The sequence below is a fragment of the Argiope bruennichi genome, chromosome 7 (assembly GCF_947563725.1).
Source record: "Argiope bruennichi chromosome 7, qqArgBrue1.1, whole genome shotgun sequence".
Lineage (NCBI taxonomy): Eukaryota > Metazoa > Arthropoda > Arachnida > Araneae > Araneidae > Argiope > Argiope bruennichi.
Genome location: NC_079157.1, coordinates 87,042,655 through 87,068,019, shown reverse-complemented (window position 1 = coordinate 87,068,019; position 25,365 = coordinate 87,042,655). Strand labels below are relative to the sequence as shown.

The 25,365-nt window shown below is 30.8% G+C and overlaps 1 protein-coding gene across 2 annotated transcripts in view; it reads left to right on the top strand.

Moving 5' to 3' along the window:
• LOC129976522 (nose resistant to fluoxetine protein 6-like) overlaps nt 1-25,365 on the top strand; it is a 93,457-nt gene that overhangs the window by 59,595 nt on the left and 8,497 nt on the right. For both annotated transcript variants that reach the window (XM_056090135.1, XM_056090134.1), the window contains exons 2-11: nt 7,636-7,841; nt 9,700-9,814; nt 12,983-13,070; nt 14,757-14,839; nt 17,707-17,871; nt 19,578-19,671; nt 21,285-21,377; nt 22,444-22,609; nt 23,884-23,963; nt 25,035-25,157. In XM_056090135.1, the coding sequence (XP_055946110.1) occupies nt 9,793-9,814; nt 12,983-13,070; nt 14,757-14,839; nt 17,707-17,871; nt 19,578-19,671; nt 21,285-21,377; nt 22,444-22,609; nt 23,884-23,963; nt 25,035-25,157 (914 nt within the window). In that variant the 5' untranslated portion in view covers nt 7,636-7,841; nt 9,700-9,792. The remainder of the gene's footprint in view (nt 1-7,635; nt 7,842-9,699; nt 9,815-12,982; nt 13,071-14,756; nt 14,840-17,706; nt 17,872-19,577; nt 19,672-21,284; nt 21,378-22,443; nt 22,610-23,883; nt 23,964-25,034; nt 25,158-25,365) is intronic.

Genomic DNA, 25,365 nt, shown 5'->3' with positions numbered 1-25,365 from the left:
TTTTATTAATATTAGATCTCAAATCACTTTTTTTTATTATCGTTTATCTTTAGAAAGATCTTTCTGAAAATAAGATGGCAATTAGTTTTGCCAATACAACTTTGAGAACAAAACAAATTAAATATATTTTAAATAAATTATGTTTTTAAAAAATTATAATATTTTAATTATTGCGATTCTGGGAAGCAAATCTCCATATAAAATTTTGATTTCATTAAACCTTGAAAAAGTAGCATTTAAATCTTTACAGCAGTTGAGAAGATTTCTTTAGTCTGTTTGTAAAAAAGATAGAAAAATTAAGATGTTATGTTCGTAAAAAAAAGAAGCTTTCAATTTTAGACGCTTTTAATTACGACACGAGCTAAGTGCTCAGGATTTGGATTGGTAGATGTGAAATGCGCATAAATCAAGGGATAGTATTCGAAAATATATATATTCATATATTTAACATACAGAGTGCCCTACAATTGGACCGACAAACTCGGAGAGTTATTAATAGACAGCAAGAGAAATAAAAAGTGTGCATTTGGATAGAACATAGTGTCACAAACCACACTTAGAAGGTGAAAATCGCAGTAAATATACGCAAGCTACGAATCCAGAATATATTGTCAACACATTTAATGCACACAAGTGGACAACTGATAATCCTCAAAACCAGGTTACCATGGAAATCTCAAAAGAGTTTGTGTCAACATGAGGGTAAGAATTTTCGATAATTATTTCTTGAAGTTTGTTGCCCGAATGCCTGAATGGAGCAATAGGTTTTCTTTTTCTGTAGCACGTTTTCATGGAAATATTGCAAAGGATGCTGACCACGATGCAGAAACGAATATGGTTCAAGAAATGCTTGCGCATCTCTACATTTTTTCTGCGAGATGCGTTAACGCCTCAATATTACATACGCAAGAGGGTATGAATGCACAAAATCCATTTCTTGGCCCCATGTTCGAAAGATCTTAATCCATTTTGCTCTTTTTTATGTAACCATCTTAAATAATTTGTTTTTGCGACACCTAAGAACACAAATAAGGATTTCATAACACAGATTGCCGTTAGATAGAGGCAGGTAACAAAGGCGTACCTGGTATTTTCGAGCGCATCCAGAAATCATTTTATATCATTATAGACTGTGCCAACTTCAACCAATACATTTCCAAAAAGGCTATATAAAATTAACCAGATAAATCTTTTTATAGTTATTATTGTTCAGCGTGTTCTCAAAAGCTAAGTAAATTTTAATTATTTTCAGCCTCTAACTTGTTTTGCGATACCACGCTCCATTATTTCAATTCATGTTAATGTCTGTTAAAAATTCCCTCTCCGGTCCATTAACCTTGTATGCATATGTAATAATTTTAAATTAGCTGCACTCTAAAATAATTACCTAATTGCTTGAACTCCGTCTTCATCGGAGTTGAGCGGGCTTACACTTTTCCCACGGAATCAAAAGGCTGAGGTTTGCACATACCTTCTAAAACTATATAAGTTCGAAGTTCTTTCTCACATTCTGTCTTTCATTTTTTTTAAAAAGTGTGTGTGTGTGTGTACTGTTGGAAATTAAGAAAAAAATATTTTTTTTGAAATTTATAAAATTTAAGATGGTAACATTAAAAGGGCATTTTTTTAAAATTTCAAACGGTGTAAAAATTCTTTTTTGTGCAGTAATATCTTTGGAAATTACCGTGGATAAACGATAAAATCCAACTTAATTTTGATTCATTAATATTCTAATTAAATTACAAAAATTTCGCTTAAAGGTGCACATTCTCACTCCTACCCCTCAAGGTACGGATACGCCAAATTTCATAGCTGTATGTCAAACGGTTTGAACTGTAGAGGGTCAACACATACACAAATATTCACTTGTATCATATATATATACAAAGTGACAGCTCAAGTCCTTTTAAGATATTTAAGCCGGCGTCCTGGCATAGGGGTACCGCTTCTTCCCCGTGATCTGGGAGTCCTAGGTTCGAGTCCGGTTCGGCCATGGTTGTTCTTAATCTGTTCTATGTGTGAATGTGCCCTCCTGTAAAAAGGGGTTGTGCAAGCGAATGTGATGCGTGAGTAGCTAAGACGTACTCTTGGACCTAGTTGGCGCTACTAAAACAAGAGACGCTCTCTTGTCTTAAAATCATTGACTTCGTCAGCAAGCTTGTCCATGGTAAGTGGCATTATAAACAACAACAAGATCTTTAAATTCTAAGCTGCGTGTTGTACAACCAGAGAACCAACGAGTACCTATAGTAAAGTGACTACACTGAATTTATTACGACAGTTTACAATAGCTAAAATAAGGTAGTTACTAAAATTTAAAAATAAAGAAGATCGGCCAAAAAAGTCCAGTTAGAAAAACTAACTATACCGTAATAAAAACACAGGAAAATGCTTCACGGAATTATCTGTAAAATTATTGGAGATATTTGCGATTAAAATTATGAACCTTCCGTGACTTGAGAAAGTATTATTCTACAATTGAAAAATATATTCTCCAGTATTATCATATATTTTTTCTTTTAAAAAATAGCGAAGTGAAATTAAAGTAAATAAGTAAGTGAACAAAAATAATCAAAAATTTGAAAACCAACCGTAAATTGCATACACACATTCATCTTTATTATTAATAGCGATATTTTTACGATTGTGTATAAGTAAACTTCCAATTCTTTTGTAAGTTGAATTCTGTTTCTTTCACTGTTCGAATGGTAGTTAGTAAAACGGTTAATGTTTTTTTAAATTAAAAAAAGGGGGTTAAGTCAGATTTTTATTCGTTTTTTTACATTTGAAAAGTGAAATCATGAATTTCATCAATTACTATAGATGCTGCCAAATCCTATTTTTTAGTAACGCTTTTAAAGCAAATTTTGTAGAGAAAATATTTATTTAGATATTGTAATAAAATAATTATGCACTTATTATCAAAACGCACTTCAAAATGTATATAATGCTCGAAATATTTTTTCTATTTCTTAAATGCGATGTTGTGAATTGCTCTTAAAGAAAAACTGAGGATATTAATTTTCTTCCAAATCTAAAATTCTCCCTGATTTTTTAATGAAAAACTATATGCAATTAATTGATGAAGCATATTTAATATCATGAAAAGCAGAAGAAAAATTCCGGCCCCCCTCCTCTCTCTCTCTCTCTCTCTCCAGGACTGTCGGAATTTTTTTTAATTGACTTGTCTTTTCCAAAAATGTTCATTAAGTCAGTCTAATTAGAAGACTTGTTATGAAAAATGCTTTTGAAATCGCTGAAGCAATTAGCTTCTTCCTCCTCCAGCTGGAAACGTGCGAAGGATTCAGAGCATGACTTACAACAATTAATGCGTAATTTTATTCTATATTAGTGGCGAAAGAATAACATTAACTAAACAAAGGACTAATAATGGCATGGTGAGACTAATCTTCCTTGAGTTTATTTTCACAGATTATGTTTATCGAAGATGTTAACTGAAAACATACTGAAATTACACTTAAAATAAAAATTCTTTAAAAATAAAATTATTTTAACAAACCACTAAATAGAAAGTGTGCATTTGCATTTATAAGGAGACACCACGAGGTGGAAAATTGAATCCAGGGTGAGATTTAGTATAATGGTAGTATAAATTTAGAATGTTCTTTCATGAAAATATTAAAGCGCAATAACCAGACAATTCCCAGAAAATGGCCCTCAAACTTTTAGTATCGTTTAATTATTAGTTGTTGCCGAGTGACCAAATAATTTAGTGGATAAGGCGCTGGCAGAGCATTCACGAGACCCGAGTTCGGTCTTGAGTTAGTATTTTTTTTATTAATTTTCTTTCTAAATTATTTCAAATTAATTTAACAATTTGCACAGCACTTTTATTAATATGTTTTCAATTTTTTTTTTTTTTTTTTTTTTTTGCAAAAATAAATATTTTTCTCCAAGTTTTTAAAATATTTATAGAAGAATTATAAAATTATTATTATATAGAATTATTATAAAATTTATAGAAGAAATATAATTTTTTTAATATTCAGAATTATTTAAATTATATTAACAGTTTAAATACAGTTTCAGTTAATATGATACTAATTTTTGTATGGAAAAATAAATGCATTTTCACTTAATACCTGAATTAATTTTTTTTTAAAAAAAGATATGAACACCTTTTATTTTTTAAAATAACTTAAATAAAATTACAGCCAGTTTCAATTAATATGTAATTTTTTTTATCAATCAAAAATAAATGTTCTCAAAACAAATCTCTCACAAAAATGAATATTCATTCACCTAATACTTAAATCATGTTTTTTTAAGCAGGGAAAACTAATTACAAACATAACTTAAATGATGATAAATGTTAATTAAATTACTGACATAATAAAAATATATTATTAATTTTTTATTGCTTATTAGAATGGTAATCACCGTTAAAATATTTGAAACAAGATAAATATATTTTGATATCCTACTGAATTGATAAATAACGATTATTCACAAGAGAAACCTTAAAGGCATCGATTATAAAACAAATTTCATTAGTCGTCAAAAAATATTTGTTTTTCTCCCGAAAATCGGGCAACGTACAAAGCATACGATATAATGTTACTGAAAATTTTGAGCCATCTGTCTATGCATTTCGTAACTTAACACCTGTTTTCGACTTTTTCTTTTCGGTTATTAATAGTGAGAATGTTTGCTGATATAATTTTATCAATTCCAGCTGCTCTCTTTAATTACCGATATAAATACAACTTCTTTGAATTGTAACAAATAATTCATCATAATTAAAATTATAAAAATTTAAAACTTTGAATGATTTTAAGATGAAAATGGTTATTGAAATTATTTTGTATAGTTTATAATTATTTTAACACTAAAAAATGAAATTATATGTCAAGAAAAGCATGAATGAGCATAATTATTTTTCGATTAAAAATAAATTATAACTTATATATTAAGAGAAAATACATTTATTTTTAGCATACAAAAATGAATATCATATTAAATGAAACCATCTTTAAACTGTTAATAGCTAATTTAAGTAATTCTGAATATTTAAAAAAAAACGCATTCATATTTATAATTATTTTTTTTCTAAAAATTAAATAATAATCCAAGAATTAGGAGAATAAATATTTATTTTTGCATAAAAAAAAGCGAAAATCATATTAATTAGAATTGTTTGTAAATTGTTAAATTAATTTGAAATAATTTAGAAAGAAAACAAATTAAAAAAGCAAAAAAAAAAAAAAAAAATACTAGCGCAGGACCGAACATCGGGTCTCGTGAGTGCTATGAGTGCTATGCCAGCACGTTATCCATTATGCCATTCGGGCACTCGGCACCGGCGACATATTATTAGTATATAAGCTATGTTGAAAATTGGAGGGCCATTTTATCCAAATTGGTTGGCTATTGCGCTTTATTATTCTCGTGAATGAACATTTCTAAATGTATACTACCATTATATTAAATCTCATCCTGAACTCAGTTTTCTACCTCGTGCCCTCCCCTTGTTAGTGTAGCAACCATAGAAACATGAAGTTTCAGCAGTCACTATTTGTGGATCCTTATTTTTTCAAACGCCATTGATATGCTCTTTCTTATTGATTAGAAATATGTCCTTTCAGTGCTTATTTCTAATTTGGGGGTAAGAAGTGGCAGAAAAATAGCATTTCCTGGTGGGTATAATTACGGTATTGCGGTTGTGTTGACCACATTCAACAAGGTGTTGGTGCACGATCCAGTGATGGTTGCTATTACGTAATTGACCTTAGTAGCTGTGTTGCTATTTATCTGCGAGTGGCTTTAGTGCGTAGTCGAATGACGGCTGTTACTTAATTGGTTATGGTGCTATTCCTCTATGGAGGGGATGGTACCTGATCCAGTATTTACTACTATGTAATTGATCTTAACACCAGTATTACTATTCATGACAATTGATCACTTAGATGCACTCAATAGTCAAGTGAAGGGATGGGAGATCATTATTTGACAGGAAATCTCCCTTCTGATGCTTTCAGTAATATGAAAAAAAATTTTATTGTAAGTAAAAATATTAAGAAACAAATGCATGAATTTTTTGTCAATCGGAAGAAAAAGTTTTTTGAAATATGGTGAATGCCAATGATATGCGGGGTTGGGGGGAAGCGCCTAGGCTCAGTGGCCTTTAATCTTCCGTTCGACTGACTTGATGAATGAATAACAAGCAACTTATGTTGAGCAATGACTATTGAGCATAGTTAACATTTAAGGATTTAGATCAGGTTCAGATGAATTTTAAATTTAGCTAAAAATTTAAAATAAGACTTACGGGGAATGAGAGAGAAAAAGGGGTAAGGATTAATTAATTCTATAGTAGCTTTTTATTTGTCCTAGTAGTTTCATTGGCTATCAGCAGGAAAGGTAATCACGTCAGCGGAAAATATGGTGAAATAAAGCATAGCAATAAAGCACGTCGCAAAAGAAGAAGAAAATTGTGAATCCAATTTATAAGCTACTTGAGAAATAGCAATGCAATGCATTGGAAAACTGTTTGAATACGTGTTTTCATGTATTATTATTATTTCCGAACTGTCAGTAATTTTGAAGAAAATGTTTCTTTCCAAAAATAACCATAATCACATTTTTGACTTCTTAAAACTATCAGCCATTCTTTAATATCGAAAAGCATTATTAAACAAAACTTAGCTCATTCTGAATAAAAATCAGTAAGTCTCTAACTATAAATGTTTATAAGAATATAATCAGGCACAACATGTATTGCTTAATTATTATAATATTGTATTGTTATAATAGTTTGAAACCTTAAAAGATGTCTGCCAATTCATTAAAAAATAAATAGTAAGTATTCAGAGAAAAAAAGAAAGGTATTGCAAGTATCTGCTACAACTATATAAAAGTTATTTAAGAACTATTATGGCTATTTTTCAGTTTCAGTTTTATTATTTCTATTTTTTCGTTTTTCCATCAATCGCATGTTACGCAACGTGTAGAAGAGCGATGACTTCAGATCAGAGTGGATAGTTTTCACATATCTGACAAGAAAAATATATTTGATTCAATTCAATTTCATGATTGCAAAGATTAAGTCCAGATTTTTAAACAGTTGTAATTTGTGAGACAGATCTGAGAAAATCTAAGTTTCAAAATTCATGTGCATTTATATCTCTATAGGGGTTTTTTTTTACTAGTTCTGAGCAATCCATACTTCAGCATCAAGTTCTGTGTTGCATAAATGTGTGACTTCTGGTTTTAAATATAAAGCCAGAACACATTTATGATTTGCAGCCATATAAGAGGGAAAACAAAGCTGCCAACTTTGTTTTTCCTATTCTTTGTAATTCTAAAACTAAATTATTCACAATTCTGTCGATTATTAATATTAAATAAGTAATTTTAATAAAAAGAATTGATTTACTATTGTAATAATCTCTTCCCTTAAAAAAATTGATTTTGTCTGGAATTCGTTGAAATAATTGCCCATTCTAAAACCAGAGTCACTCATGATTGATGAAAAAGAACGGGAATGAACGAAAAAATAATTCTGAGCGACGCTCATTTGCCCTTGCTATGCAGCAAACAAATGTAGTTTTTATGAAATATCTCTTCATCCACTAAGTTTCATTAAATTCAGAAACAATATATTCTCTGTTTCAGTGCTAGATGCCACCTCGAAGTTGCCACCAGGAGTTCTACAGGGTACCTTCGTCGATTACGGTTCTTTTGACGAGTGCCTCGCAGTAGAGGGTCCTGGGGCTAAATTCACAGGCCAATCCTGCGCCATCGAAGCCCGCCCTCCCTTACCACCGCTTTCACCTGGGTACACATTGGTGAAGACTCACTTAAATGGAAATAACGGAACGGTAATTTTTAGTTTTTGTTGTTATTTTAGTTTTTTTTTTCTCCCCTTGAGAAAAATATGAATTTTTTATTAATGTGATGTTTCTTTAGTGAGTTTAAAAATAGCCATTAATATAGCACTAATAAATTGTTGTCCTCAACAGATTTACCGATATGTTATAAGCAAATTAGAAATGTGTGTGTTAAAATCGACATTTTTTTTACTTTTTGATATACTAAAATGTTCTTTTTTATATGTTATGTTGATTTGAGTGAGAGCTTTTGAATATGCCTTACTCACCAATTCCTGTATTCTGTTCCATGCCTAAAAAAGGCAGACATTTGAAAAACTTTTTAATACTTGTTGACGGAAAACATACTTTGAAACAAAATTATGTATTAATATGGCCTTTTATTTTTTATATACTGTTTCCATTTCCAAGGTTTCTATGTCCAATTTCATCCATCCAGCTCAAAACGTTTTTAAATTATCGGGCTCACAGACAGACAGACATAATTTCAAAAATGTGTTTTTTAAACTCAGGGATGTCTGAAACATGGATATTCGTCGAAATTTCGTATTCGACTATTTTGACGAATATTCTTTCTTTCTTTATATTTCGTACACAATAGTGACGAATTCTCATAATTGGGAGCTTTATTGAATAGAACTTGAAAGCGACAAGTCAGTAAGGATGGGCTCAGATACATGAGTATTATATGATTAATCTTAAGGTTTATATAAAAACGGAATTGCAATTCATATGACGAAACATATTGAATAAAATTAGTTTTATTGTATTTTAGTGATATGTGATGCGCAAGGATAGAACCTGGGACCTGGTGGTTCGCAGTCCAGTAACATGACCAGGATACAAAAGCAATTGCTCGGGTAGCGAAGTTGTTAACTGTCTTATATGCTATTCACCAAAGTAGTAAAAAGGAGAGATTTAATAAATAGAAGATATAGTCATTTTTTGCAGAAAGATTACAGTAATTCTGTTTCGAAAGATTACAGTAAAGATTTTAATTCTGTTCGATAAAGTTTTCCGAACGATATCGGAAATCTTTATTTGCAGGTATTTTACTATTGAAAATGGTGTAAAAAAATTTTTTTTAATGTCTGTTTGATGAAGTCTTTGATAATATCAAAAAGTAATAAATTTCGAAAGGGAAAACAAGTTTAGAATAGCATTTGTTGCTATGTGGTCCAGTGGTTCATTAATTTCCAATTGCCTTTTCAATCATTTTTTAAAAGTTACTTAAAATTATATACACTGTGTATAGAATTTCTTTGGGAGTAAATTATTAAGCTACTCTAGTGCCTTCTATATGTACGTTGCATTACCTGGCATACAGGTCAACATTCAATACAATTGCCGATTTGAGAGAAGTTTCACGAAGTGCTTGAACTCCAGGTTCTTAACTTTCTAACAGGTGACTAGAGTAATGGCATGGCAATGAGATTACTTAGAAAATGATTGTGTAAGATAAATTGAGCATTTACTTAAAGTAAAAAGCACTCAATATAAACCTGTCTGCCAACAATGCTTACATCCAATATAAGACGACATTCAACAGCGCCATCTGGAGGAACAGAAATCTGTAACAGCATTCAAAATATCAAGTCCAAGGATTTTGAAAAAAAAAACTATATCAAAATAGATACTTTATCCTAGAATCAGTAGAATTTTTTAGACTGAATCACAGTTTCTACAAATTTTGGAATGTGATTCAATTCCCATTGGGTTTTAAAGAAATGTTTAAATTTTCATCCTGTGCATTATGTATATTGAATAAAAATTATGCATAGAACATAGATAAGCAGTCTGATTTCTCCTCGTTCTTCTTCAGCTTAAATACTTTTGCTTTTCTTCGTAGTTGAGTGGTTATTTTCGAGTGACTTACGAGGCTCTTCACCATAAAAAGTTGCGGGTTGTAGCTTGTGTGCCCTCCTCATGCAGTCTGCAAGATATGAGAGTCATTGCTAGAAAAGGTAAGCCTCTTTTCCTCCATGGCTTCTCTCAAAAGAACTTACCCATTTTTTTAACGAAAAAAAATATTATTACAATCTCTCATATTTTTGTACCAAGACAATTCGAAAAAAAAAGAAAATAACCAAATTTATAATATTGTATGGGATTTAACATTAGAGATAATAATCAGAATGTTGTATTTCTTCTATATACTATGTAATGGTTCAACTTTAATACCACTAATTATGTAAATATACCAGTATTTGACATAACTTTGTGGTATTTTCATGATCTCAAAAAGAAATTCGAGATTATATGAGGGGCCGCGGGGGCTTGGTGGTAAGGTCTCGGCTTCAGAACCGGAAGGTTTCAGGTTCGAGACCCAATTCCACCGAGGAACCGTCGTGTAAGGGGTTTGTTGCACGTTAAATCCGTCCTGACCAAACGTCCTCCCGCTGGTGTGGTGTGGAGAGGGGGGTGGCAGCTCAGGTGTCGTCCTCGTCATCTGACCGCGGTTCAAAATGACGAGGTCCGTCCCAAAATAGTCCAAGTGTTGCTTTAAACGGGACGTTAATATAACTAAACTGAACTAATCGAGATTATGTGAATGTATTATTTTAAAAAATAAATTATATGATTTTTTTTCTCTTTTCTTGATTACTAGAAAACATTTCGGAACAAAATTTGAATTATAGAGTAGTTTAATAATTTTTTTTCACATGTCGGTGCGAAGTAACCTTATACTCAACTTCTTTCTCTTCTTGACTATATTTTTCGGTACATTTCAAAAGTAGGCTCAATTTGATGCTGTTTTAAACTTATTTATGAATGCAAAAAATAAATTATATACATGCCTGATAATAATAAGCACATTAAGAAGTTCTAAAAATTCCTCTAGTCACTATCCGGTTTGAGACAATGGCAAATAAGATTTTTAAATCTGTTTAAAACCTACCTTCCTTAGTAAAAAGATGTTTATTATCATTTTAATGTATACAGTATTGACAATAACTGAATTATATGAGCTTTACTCACTTCGTTGAAGAAACCCGAAGGCCTTTCGGGTTTCTCAAGATGAAATTTTTGCTTAGGGGCATCAAAAAGAATTTCTGCCTCTCTAAAAGTTCACATGCTTTGTTAAATTTAATTACTGCACTCTTGTAAGATCTCTGCAGAGAAATACATAAGAGATTTTTTTTAGTAAATATAAACAATATTTTTATTTTTAATGTATTCTATAAATGACAAAAATAAATTTAAAAAATTAGTTAGTGGTGTTAATTTACACTACAAATTTTTAGGATGTAAAGACACTACCTCTTTCGATACAAAATTACCCAACATTAAAGAAAAAAATTTACAAATTAGCAAACAAATATAATTAATTTTCATAGATACAAATTGAAAAATGGGTTTTTTGCTTTTCACGCTGAAATGCAATTTTTCATTCAAAACAGTTGTATTTTCTTCCCCAAAGACACATCTCACCAACACTAAAACTTTCATTACAAATCTGATGGGACTTTCATAAATAAATAAATTGAATTATGTAAAACCTTCCATTGATTTACGGCCTACTCATCCTATATGAGAGTTCGATGTCAAATTGATTCGTCTCCGTTTAGGACACAATCGCCTTACCTACATCTCATTTTTGGTGTCCTACGTCATTATTGCTTTCAGTGTACATCTCATTTTAATTTATTGTCCTTCTTTTGAATCGCATCGTGACCATTATTTCCATTCTTCGTCTCTAATCTTATGGGATTTGGTAAGTGGAAAGTGTCGCAATTTTTTTTTTTTTAATTTTTAAAGATATTTATTTTTTTTATTTGCGTTTAGCATTTACTGATGTATATTTCCTGTTTGTTCCTTTTGAACTATTGCATCGCTCATTCGCGTTTTTGATCGTATTTTACATCTACTGCTGGCTTCCTTGTTTTAGGAATTTTACTAATGTCATTGGTTTCATATATTTAACATGTAATTGGCGCAGTTTAACCAAGAATGGCTCTTGCGCCAAAAAACATCAAATACTAAGTCTACGAATCTGATTCAGGGGTTTTTTCTTCCTGTAATCTTCTAAACTGTTATTTACAACTCAAAATGCCTTACATGGGTAGTATAAGCATGCCTCCGTACACAGACTTCTAGATAATAATTAAAATAATCCAAATAAATTTCTAAGAAATAAATTAAAAGTAATTAATTAGTTAATTTAAATTTTCTAATAACATTAAAAGTATTATACATATCCTATGAGGTATATATATAATACATTGCACTATTTGGATGCACATTTCGACTAAAAAGTATTGATATAGGAAATAAATTACAATTACAATTTTATTTGCATTTTACAATTACGATTTATTATTTCAAATGTATAATTTATCTTGTATTTATTATTTCATTTCGCAAAATGGCCCTCAAAATTTAACAATATATCCTTTTATTTCATATACTCATGAAACTTCGTTTTATTCCTTAGTTCAAATTCTAGAGAAACGCTAAAATAAATGAGTCCTTAACAGTCTAGTTCCCATGAAACAGGTCCATTTGTTTCTAAATTTAATTAAACATTTCTAAATTAATTTTTAAATAAAGGATTTTTTTAATATTTTATGTTATTTGAAAAAAATTCTATATGCATTTAGAAATTAAATTTTCAGATGACAAATTTTTTAAATAAAATAATGAAATTTAAAAAATGTTTTTATAAATGTATTCTTTTTAGTTTCCACCTCCGCTTCATGTTTTGGTTGACCACAAAAAGGCTTTTTTCTCATTCTGTAAATTTATGGCTTTTGCTGCTTCAGTTTCTAATTAATCTTGTTTTTTTGCTTCGTTTTTTTTTCCTGTTGTTTTTATCTTTATTTTTATTTATGTATGTAGTTTTTCTACTTACTTCTGTAAGCCTTGTGCTGTACTTTGTGGTGCACAAGGATTGACTTATTTATTAATTAAAAAAGAGAGTATTTTTAATTTTAAATGTTTAAATCTTCTTAAAATGTAAAAATGTATCGAAAAAAAATGATTATACAGTACGTCAAAGAAATATAAAAAAATCCAGAGAAATTATAAAATTTCCTAAAATTCTTGACGAATGAATAATAATTTGCTAATAACGAATAAATAAGGAAGCCCATAAAAGCATTTAAAAAGAACTCTCTCTTCTCTACTTTCAGTGGCTGAAGAGACCGACTTCGACATCAAAATTCCACAGTGTTATAAAAAAGAAGCAGCGCCTCTGCAAGCTATACATTGGACGGTTATGTAAGTTCCTGCTTTCCGTGCTGCAATAGTTTTTAGTTTTTCCTTTTTGTTAAAGAAGCAATCTTTTTATTTTCTCCAATTATTCGCACGAAAAGACTTTGAAAATTCATCTAATGTAAAATTTCTCATGCCATTTATCATGCTCAACATATTTTTTACTGTGCTTAAAGAAAATCAGTAATGTATTATCTGCAAATATTAATGTACAAAGACTTTGAAAATTTATCTAGAATTAAAGCATGATTAATCCATCCAGTCTTTCATGCTTGCGATATTTTTATTATTAATGTTTTTCTTACGGTTAAAACAGTAGTATTTTGTAAGAGCACATGTCTCAACAATTTATTTGGGTTTACAATTACTCAAGGCACACAATATTTTTATTTATATTTCTTTCTTATTGTTAACAGAACAGTATGATATATTTTCTGAAAGTATATAATCGTAAAGTAATAAAAGTTATAGAATCGTCTTGGTAATTTATTAAGAAATGAAATGCTTACCTATAACCTAATGATATTATGCATGGTATGGCCGAACAACACGAATCGGTGAAAAAAGATTATGTATTCTGTTAGCCAACATCATTCAAAAACTGAGAAACATATGTAGCTTTTGCAACGAATCGTTTGATGAAGTCATCAGATGCTTCAGCTTACCTTCCAAGTGAAACATTTCCCCTGAAAATGCTCTGGTAAATGGTTGCATCAAGCAGGATTGGTACCATCATAATTATAATAAGCCAATGAACATTATCAAGAATTTAAAAATGGAAGTAATATGGTGTTTTAATTCAATGTAAAATAATTTTATTTGGTGTACTTATATCCTTATCGGAAACTACGCGAGGACATTCGAGGATAAACTGAGTAAACTAAGAATATAGAAAAAAAATGAAATTATCCACCAACATCCTCAAACAGATGTTAAAAAATGGTAATAAATGTAAGTGATCAAAAGTTGGGGAGCTAGCATTTTATTTTCTCAATAAACAAGCACATTTAATTCTGACTTTTGATCTAGAGAACAACTCGGCAATCTATGCACCAAATCATAAATTATCCACCAACAGCCTCAAACAGATGTTAAAAAATGGTAATAAATGTAACAACTCTGCAATCTATGCACCAAATCATAAATTATCCACCAACAGCCTCAAACAGATGTTAAAAAATGGTAATATATGTAACAACTCTGCAATCTATGCACCAAATCATAAATTATCCACCAACAGCCTCAAACAGACGTTAAAAAATGGTAATAAATGTAAGTGATCAAAAGTTGGAGAGCTGGCATTTTGTTTTCTCAATAAAAAAACACATTTAATTCTGACTTTTGTTTTAGTGATCTGAACAACTCTACAATCTATGCACCAAATTATAAATTAACCATTGAGTGCTTGTTTTTTCTAAAAAATGCATCTAAAGTTGATAAGCGTGGTCCACAGTTCGTAGTTTTGTTTTAATATTCATCTTTAAAACCCCTGGTTTGATCTGCTTTTAAAAATAAATGTCTTTCTGCAAATACAAAGAATTGTCGTGGTTTTATTGGAAGTTCATTCATTCTTATTCAATGGAAACTTCTAACTCAGAAATAAAATATTAATGATAATCATAAAAATAATAACGGTATAAAAATGTAACATTTTCATGTAGATTCTGTTATAATCAAAACTTTTTATTTCAGATTTTTCTTGGGATTGCTACTCATACTGTGTCTCATAGGCACAGGAGTAGAATTGTTTTCTGAGAAGAAAGCATCAACACTCAGTAAGTACCCCGAATTTTCCCTGAATATACGTGATTTTTTTTTTTTTTCAGTATAAAGCATATATACTGACTGCATTTAGATGCTTTGATATTTGTATTTTTTCTTGAATTTTTTTATAATATATGGAGTAAAAACAATAATCAATGAAAGATATCTATAAAATTCGTAGCAGTTTCGAATACTAGTTACTATCTAAGTTATATGATAGAAAGAATTCATAAAAAAAAAGGATTTTAAAATATGATATGTGATTATCTTTTATTTTGATATACTATAAAAAACTTATTATTAAATCATCGAGAAGAAGAGGAGCAGAGTTAGTCCGAAATTCTGAATTTGATATAGTCAACTTTCAAGCTTTATCCGATACTATTTTTGCTACACATTCATATTTAATATATACCTGAGACCAATGGTAGGAGGCTGGTCTAGTAATTTCATTCAATATTTAGATCCAAATTTATCGAAATGATGATTTATTTTTTTTAAATAAGGAAGGCGAATATTTTTTTTCTATCCAATTCAATAACAAATAGCGGAGTCATCAGAACAATAGAATGCAAAAAAAAAAAAGGCATGGATTAAATATAGATGCATTCTTTATTGCATTATGAGACAGAAGAGAAAAGAGCTACACACAAATTTTACTATTTACAAATTGAATATAGAAAGCGGTTACCCAAAAATAATACAATTTACCATATTTGGCGGTTAATTGCTATTTTTGACAATTATGTAAATATACTTCACAAAAACTTAAAATTTGCGTACTTTCTGAATCAATATTGCCTAAGACTTCATTATCTATATCTATACTTATAATAAAGCTCAATGTGTGTGTGTGTGTGTGTGTGTGTGTGTGTGTGTGTGTGTGTGTGTGTGTGTGTGTGTGTGTGTGTGTGTGTGTGTGTGTGTGTGTGTGTGTGTGTGTGTGTGTGTGTGTGTGTGTGTGTGTTGGCGCTCTACAGACCAGGTCATTTGACATACAGCTACCAAATATGGTACATGTATACCTTAGAGGTCGGGAATGTGCACCTGGGGTCCCTTTTTTTGAAATTTTAATTAGAATTTTAATTATTAATTAAAAACTAACTTTCCCGCCAAAACATCTTCCATTTTCCCCACCGCCAACTTTTCCGCCAAAATAATCTTCCATTTCCCCCAACGCCAAATGATTTAGGCTTTAGTTCTTTTTTTCTCCCAACAGTAATTAGGCTAGGGTTAAGATTTTTCGGCGGATTATTTCAAACGATTCTGTTTATTTTCTTAATGTTTTATGCATTTAAAATAAAACATTGTTAATTAATCCATGTTTCAGATTCATTCTGAAGTACTTTTGAATTAAAATAACACAGAATAAAGGAAATTAAAAATGTATAATCTGCATAGCGTTACCCCAACTGGCGTAGAAAAATTCACGCATTTGCGTTACCGTAAAAGGCGAAGAAAATTCACGCATGCGCACTGTGTTCTGATTGTTGGCATGGCAACCATTAACAACGGACGATTTAAATTACTTTTAGGTTAGTTGTATGCTTTTGTAAGTAAATTGTATTTATGTTAGTTATATATTTTTTTGTATATGCTTATAGTTTTAAGTACATCGTTTTTTAAGTAGTTTTTTTTAACCTGTTTTCAATGATTTAAATTATTTTTAGGCTAATTGCATGCTTTTGTAATTAAATTGTATTTATGTTAGTTATATATTTTTTTATATATGCTTATAGTTTTAAGTACATCGTTTTTTAAGTAGTTTTTTTAACCTGTTTTCAATGATTTAAATTATTTTTAGGTTAGTTGCATGCTTTTGTAATTAAATTGTATTTATGTTAGTTATATATTTTTTGTATATGCTTATAGTTTTAAGTGCATCGTTTTTTAAGTAGTTTTTTTTAACCTGTTTTCAATGATTTAAATTATTTTTAAGTTAGTTGCATGCTTTTGTAATTAAATTGTATTTATGTTAGTTATATATGTTTTTATATATGCTTATAGTTTTAAGTACATCGTTTTTAAGTATTTTTTTAAACCTGTTTTCGACCGATTATTTTAAACGATTCATTTTATTTTCTTAGCTATTGATGCATTTAAAATGAAACATTGTTAATGAATCGATCCGTTCATGATGAATCTGAGAAAATTTTGTTGACAAATTCTTGAGATATTACATAAATTAAGAAATATATTCTTTAGTGCCCATAAAGTTTAAACGCTCAGTGACTCTATTATCAGTAATCATATTATTAAAAAAAATTCTTTGTTTCAGTAAAAAAATATTATTACATTAATTGCAGATTAATCCTTTACACTTTAATTTCAAGCATGAATTCTACGAGGGGTAACAGAAAATTAGAGAGATACATATCACGTTATGACTGAAGGCCTTTATAATATTATGAGTGAATTATATGACTATCAAAATTTGAAGTTTTAAAATATTTTGCTGAAGAATCTATTAAAGTTGGAATTGCATAAAATATTTAATTATTAAAATTTTAACGAACATTAAGACTGGCGAACCGGCTGGTCGCCAAAGGCGGCTAGTACAAAATAAAGTAAATTCCATTTTTTTGGATAGGGTCTAAATTTTCTAATAACATGCACTTGGATTCCCCGGATAGAATTTGTTTATTTAGTGTATTTTAAACCTGTTCTGGAGCCCAGTAAATCGATTTTATTTTTTAAATAATTAATTATCTTACTTTCTCGTGAAATATTGATCATTGAAACGTCTGAAAAATAAGTAATTTTTATGTTAAATTTATGAAACCAAAATATTGTAAGGACAGACTTTAAAGACGACTCTAAAAATAAACTCTTACAATTACATTCCTAAATTTTCATTATCATTTTTTTTCTTCAAAAGGAAGTCTGCTGGAAGCGTTTTCCTTGTCCTCCAATGGCCGCCGTCTTTTTTCTGCTCCCGGTGGCAGTTCCACTGAGTTCTGCTGCATCCACGGCGTACGAGCCCTCACCATGTGTTGGGTAGTTTTGGGACACACTTACGTATTAATGGATTTCGAGCTTCTCAGTAAGTATATTCAATAATCATTTCATTTTCTTTTAAATTAAGCTGGAAAGCGAGAATTTTTAAATAATTTAAAATATTGTTTAACCCTTTCGAGGGCCGTGGGAAGTATGCTTCCCACCAAATTTATCAATCTTTCTATGAATTTATGTAGGTTGGCATAAGTTCTGACAAATTTTTTTAGAAAGACAGAAACTTATATGCTTTAGTTCTTTATCTCACAAAAAATGTGTCTTGATTTGTTACATAATTATAAATTAACCAAATTAATTAATTAATCAAATTGAATTTATCTAATAAGCTAAATGAATCCCTTTTCTTATTCTAATTTCAAGCCTAAAAATATTTTAACATAATATGACTAAAAAAAATGACCCTTTAAAGGGTTAAACATTCGTATGATGGATAAAAAATGCATCAGTTTATGCAAGATTGGTAAGTCATAAGTCTTTTGCTTTCTCGTATATATAGTATACAGAAAGTATAGTAGCAGTGAAAAAATTCGATCTCGAGATGTTGGCGAAATTCTACGTTTTAGATCTTCCTGAGTTAGAAAAATTCATTTTTGGAAAATGTCCGTCTATCTCTCTGTGACAAAAATAACTCAAAAAGGCTTTGTTCTAAACGGATGAAATATGGTATATGGTCTTTATACCAAATTTGTAGATTTCTTTCAAATTTTGAGAAAAATCCTCTTAGTGAAAGTCTGTCTATTCTTCTGCTCTAATATAACACATAACTAAATAGATAAAATTCTATACATAGAATTTACATCAATAGTCTAGACATGTATCAAATTTTGAATTAAATCCAACAAAGTATTGACCGTCTTTTGGTCTGTACTTTCAGAAGGATGTAAACATGATATATCAAAAACGCAATGATTTAAATGTATCAAAATTGGTACGGGATTTTGTGATTGCAATTATAGATCTGTGTCAAAATTGGTACGGGATTTTGTGATTGCAATCATAGATCTGTGTCAAATTATTTTTTAATTGGTTTGGAAAAACGAATCTAAAAAACAAATTCGATTTTCGGATGCTATTAACCGCATGCTTGGGATTAATCGCCAAATAACTCGCCAAAGATGACACAATAAATTCAATAAAAATGCTATACTCACGCCAAAAGTAAATATTTCGGAACTATTTTACGCCAATGCCATGCAAGCCGTTCTATGGTTTAATCCTTTTATTATAGAGTATGCGAGAAAGTTTTGAGGAGACTACTCCCGCTGATTTTATTAAAATAGTAATAATGCATTTTTAGGTTGTTTCTCAGATTTCAAAATATATAGCATGAGCATTGCAGTATGGGTTTTTACATTATTAATAAATAGATGCTATAAATTTGATATATGATAGCAAGAAACTGTGATAAACTAACTTGCTAAACTATTTATTTTTATATATATTTGCCTTAAACAAAGGTGTAATAAAGCAGATAAATTTCTATACAATAAATACAATACATTCAATACAATATATTTGTAATATATACATTCAATATATTCAATACAATATAATATACAATATATTCGTAATATATACATTCAATATATTCAATACAATATAATATACAATATATTCATAATATATACATTCAATACAATAAAATTAGAGTTAATATTTAATTATAAGGCAAAAAAACTGATAAGATCTCATCTTGCCCTCCGAATGATTCAATAAAAACATTTTTTATTGCAGAGGACCCTTCCGAAATACAAGGTTGGTTCAAAGCTTTGGAATTCGAATTAATCCATAACGGGTGGCTCTCCGTCGAAACGTTCTTCCTCCTCAGGTGAGAAAAAACTTTGGTATTCTTAATAATAAACTTTTGTCGTCAAAAGCAAGAAACTAAATATTAGAACCGAAGAAACCACCTACCTTTTTGAATGAATTTCTCTTTGGCCTAGTCAATCTTTAGACTCTGCTTTCTAAAGGCCTTGTCGTATCAGCAAATTGAGAAATGTACTTGGAAAGTGGAGGTGTTTCTAATTTCACTTCTTCGTGTAGTACTTTGTCAAGTCCAGGCGCCAATTCATGACAAAGGAAATTGAAGCACTTTCTATCAACTAGTATGAAACATAACCGAATTCAAAATCTGTTTTAGCTTCTATAAATGGTGGGAGGTTGCTTTCCTGCAGGATTTTTAGAAAGAATTGCCCAGCTGTGTTTCACTTGGAGGAAAATATCCCCAATCAATTGAGGCTGCGGTGGCCTGGTGATAAGGTCTCGGCTTGTGAGCCGTAGGGTTTCAGGTTCGAGACCCGATTCCACCGAAGAACTGTCGTGTAAGGGGGTCTGTTGCACGTTAAAATCTGTCATGCCAAACGTCCTCCCGCTGGTGTGGTGTGGAGAGGGGGGTGCCAGCTTATGTGTCGTCCTCGTCATCTGACCGTGGTTCAAAATGACGTGGTCCGTCCCAAAATAACCTTAGTGTTGCTTTACAACGGGACGTTAATATAACTAAACTAAACTAAACTCCTCAGTCAGTTTCTACCCCAGATAGCTATCATTACCAGTGTGTACATAAGACTATTAGTGCTAGTTAAAATCACACTCGGAAAACGGAATCTATAACCTTCTTTCTTTGTTTCATGCACTACATCTATATCAAACTTCAATTCTGTGGTGGGCTATTTTATTCTGGTAAGGTGAAGTCGATATAAGTGAGGGTGTAAATACGTCAAACCATCATCCAAAATCATGAAGATTCATTGGAACTGAATTCAATCGGGTCGGTTTCCAGAGGTAATAACTCTTGAAAATATATATTAAGCCATGGCATAAGGAATTAAAAATATATATATATATTCCTTGTACACTGAATCCTGGAATGGAAAAAGGATACCACAAAGATGAGGAATCAGCGGATAAGAATGAATCTCGTCACTTCTCATTGGGGTATAATAACGATGTATGGATGAGTCGCTTCCATTTCAATGATGGAATGCACATATTCGTGGAAGTGATTGGTCATTGACCTGTGATAGACGATTATAACTCCACCTTCAGCTTCCATGTAGGATCATATTTTAGATCATTCAATTTAGTCTAGATACCTATGTAGACGGGGAAATATCTCATTTATGGTTGTAATTCCCAATCGCTAATGTAAGCAAGTCTTAAGATAATTCCTGCGGAGTTCCTAAAGCGTGCCCTGCAGCACCCCTCATCTTTAATTCTAGTTTTCAGTTATCGCGTGTGTGTGTGTGTGTGTGTGTGTGTGTGTGTGTGTGTGTGTGTGTGTGTGTGTGTGTGTGTGTGTGTGTGTGTGTGTGTGTGTGTGTGTGTGTGTGTGTGTGTGTGTGTGTGTGTGTGTGTGTGTGTGTGTGTGTGTTCAAAGGAAAAATTTTATTTTTTTCTATCGATTATTTATTAATAAATTTCAACTAAATGTTTCCATTCCAGTGGAATTTTGGTGACCGTTGGAGGTCTAAAGTTTCTGCAGAAAAGCAAAGGCTGTTTTAACGTACCAGTAATGGCTCTACGTCGATATTTCAGGTGAGTGTACTACTAGCTAAAAAAAAGTTAAAACTTGTATACTGTACGAGCCGTGTACATCAAGTAGCTATTTCACTTATTAACATAAATATGATATTGGATGTTTTTGATATACCGGTAGATTTCAGATCAGAGGCTTTTGGATTAACAAAAACGCCCGCTTACTGTAGATTCCTTTTTGTTAAAGCATGCTCATAGCAAAGCCTATCCTTATTGCCCAAAATATTACAAAAACCAGAAATATTGACACTATTTCAATTGAATTCCTTATGTATTTAATTCCATTTCAATTAAATATCCTAAGAATTAATTCCATTTTAATTAAATGTCTTATGCATCTGTCTGTTATTTTTTAAGAATTATGCATTTTCATTCTCACTTTCTCAGCCCACTCAGATAACAGACAGAATCTAGAAACCAAAGCTTTCAACAATGGGGGGGGGGGGGATTCGTGTTGGTGAATCTTATTTGATGAAATAATTAAAATTGTTTGAGTTTCATTGCAACAACAAAATGTATAGTTAAAAATTATGCTGAAATCTTTTCTCTTTTTTTTTTTTTTTTTTTTGTTTGTTTGTTTTTTTTAATTTTCAGAATTCAAGAAAAAAAACTAAGCATTAACGAAAATTTAAATTGATACCATAAAATAGAAAGGAATTAAATTTTTTGAAGTTATAATGGGAAGATCTGCAATATCTCGGTTAGTTCTTAATTAATTATTCTTAAGAAAATCGCTCAAGGTCGTACATTCCTGTCGTTTAAACTTTATCTGTTGCAACGTGAGAAGCTGAAGGTCAAACGGTCTGTCCTGTAAACAGCAAATATGCACGCACATGCATATATCACCTTTATCATTATTAGAAATAGAGGTAGGGTTTTTCGATAACAGATAGTTTGTCGCCGAGGCCGGGAGTCATTGACCCAGCATCCATTATATATTTGCAATATTACTTTCCTTACCAGGAATCTTATTTCGCAGGAAAGCAATATTACAAATTCGTAACAATGCATACATAGTACATCAATATATCCGCTTTATTAATATTATATATATTACATCTTTTAGATTGACCCCTTCTCTACTATTGTTGATGGGCCTCGTTTTCTTCCTACCTCTTATTGGTTCCGGACCCTTCTGGTATCAGCATGTTGATCCCCAGGTGGAGTCCTGCGCCAAATATTGGTGGACAAGTCTATTGTTTATATCCAATTGGTTTGGAATAGACAAAGGGGTAAGAATATTTTCGAAGCTAATCAAAATTTCAGCTTCTTTATGTTTATTATTCATTTATTATTGTGGGGGGGGGGGGGATTGTAAAATAAATGGGATTGAAAATTCATTTCAACAGAAATATCATTCATATGAGCGAAGATGTACTCTTGAAAAGATCATTAAGGAAAACTCTATATTTGACGGTACTTTACATTCTCTAAGTACGTGCACACATTCAATTTCATGACGAATCTTCTTGCTATATGTAACTAGGCAGTTTCACAGCAATAACGCCTAGTTTGTGATGAGTAAGAGTTAAGTGTCCGTTTTGCATGCCAAGATCATGCCAGTCGTCCGAAAGCTCGCCAAATGTCAATCAATTTGGCTAGATATGCAGTCAGGATGGTAGTCATTTAAAAAAAAATTGTCAAAAAAAATTCGACTCTGGGAACTAAACACTTTTCTTAAGTCGTGTCAGTTGGTGAATGTTTTTGAAAATAACTGTCATTTCAAGGATATTTTCAGTGGTTATGGAGATAGATTCTTGCGACGATCATCCTATTTGTCCCTCATCCCATCATTGGCAGACCATTGTATATTCTCTGTAAACAGCGGAAATTTTAAATACCCGGTGCCGAAGTCACATATAGGATTAATAAAAATATGAGATAGAATTTAAAATTAAGTCAAGTATTTCAAAACAGACGAGCATCAAGTGTGAACAATTAGATGGAGTTGGTACATGAATTCAGTAATTACGTTAAATAAAATCGAATATAAATTAATACGAGCAGAAAACAAAACAATTTTATTAAACATTATATGTATAATATAGAAGACTTCGGTTGTATTGATATGTAGCATTCAATAGGTTTTACTGATCAATAGCGAAAAACAGATCTCCTGTAACAAAAGATATAGAAAACGGCCGGAATTGCTTTGAATTATATTATTATACTAGCTGCTTTTGAGTACCAGCTTATTCGACCGGAGTATTGACTTTTGTGGCTGCAAAACTATTAGAGAAAATGAAAAATGATTTTTGTGAAATCATATTTTTGAAAAATATAGATGAAAACATAAAACGCTTGCTTAAAATGAAAACAACAAAAATGTTAATCAACTTATATTTTACTTCATTCTTGGACTTTGAAAAGTGAACGTTGACTTTTCAAAGTGAAGTGCAAATGTACCAGATTTTATTGATATGATAAAAACTATAGATTTGTACAAAATTCAATCAGTGTTCATCCTTGCAGATTGTACATGCCTAATAATTTTTTTTATTTTCAGTGCACCCTAGTTACATGGTATCTGGCGGCTGATTTGCAACTCTACATCGTGGCTCTTTTTTTCCTTCTAGTCTTGAACAAGTGAGTTAACAATGTTTTTGATATTTGATCTATTAATAATGGATTTTAAACTAATCATTCAGTTATGATTATGATTTTAATATGATTTTTGTTTCCATATAAAATAAAGAAGATATTCTTAAAGGTGGATTATTCTTACACAGTGCAGTGTGTTTTGTAATTTGTTCCATGGAACAGCGAAGCGAATCAAGTGGATTTTATAACGCTTCTCTTTAAAATTTGGGTTCAAAATTTAATACAAATCTACAATTTCGAACTCAAGGCTACACACCAAATTTCATTAATTCTGCTTGCTGTTAGTTATGTTCAGTTATTATGTTCACATACACAAGTATAATCAAGCAAATAAACAAAATAACTGTTGGCATAATTAGTCCAGAATTATAAACAGATCTAGAATTTTAGTACAAAGATAGTCATGTTACATTTATCCTACCCAGCTTGTAGTTATAATCGGATATAATCTATAATTTGATGTAATTCTATAAATTTAATAGTAAAATCATGTGCCAAATTTCGTTTCTCTAGCATGTTGTGTTTTGAGACTGTCGTGTTCCCAAGTACACGGATCGATAGGCAGCCAAACTTAACATTAATAGATTCCGTCAAAAAATTTCAAAATCTTTAGTTTTTGTGAAAAACTGACTACTAGTTTCATATGTCAAAATTGTTGCTATTTTGCTTTATAGCATTCAAAGAAAGTCAGACATTTTTTTTTAATAAATTTTTTGTTGTTGTTGTTGTTGTTGTTGTTTTGTTCAGATAAGTTTAAAGCTTGTATACTCATCGAAATCCTGAAGAAAAAGATTGTGTCTATTATAATACGTCCTTCTGATAGAAAGGAGGAAAAATGTCTTCTCGGCTTATACACTTTGTTCATCAATCCCCAATTTCATCTCCTCTAAATGCAATTGATCATCGTTAAATGAACAGATATTTATCACCTATATCTAGCCATTGTTTTTGCCTTCATATTTCCATAGTTTTAAGTTCCGCTATCCCACTTATAAGTGCTTGTATGTGAAATTTTATTCTATTTCATATTCTGAACTTCCTTTTGTTTTCTCTTAGGTATTGTAAATTAGGCTTAGCAATACTGATGTTGTCGATTGTTGTTTCGTGCATTGCTGTTGGACTACAGACCTTAGTACACAAAATCATGCCGTCCGCTATGATATCGGCTGTCAACAATGAGTAAGTCACTTCTTCTCGGCATTCTGATGGGCGGGTGACGAATAATATTTTTTTAACTTATTCTTTTGTGTTTTGTGTGTATTATTTCTGTACATAAATAGAATAATCTCGATCAATTGTTAGATGCAAATGAATGTATTTATTCTTATATAAACGAAGAATCACAAACAAGATTGTTCACATGAATGTGGGCATTTATGTTAAAAAT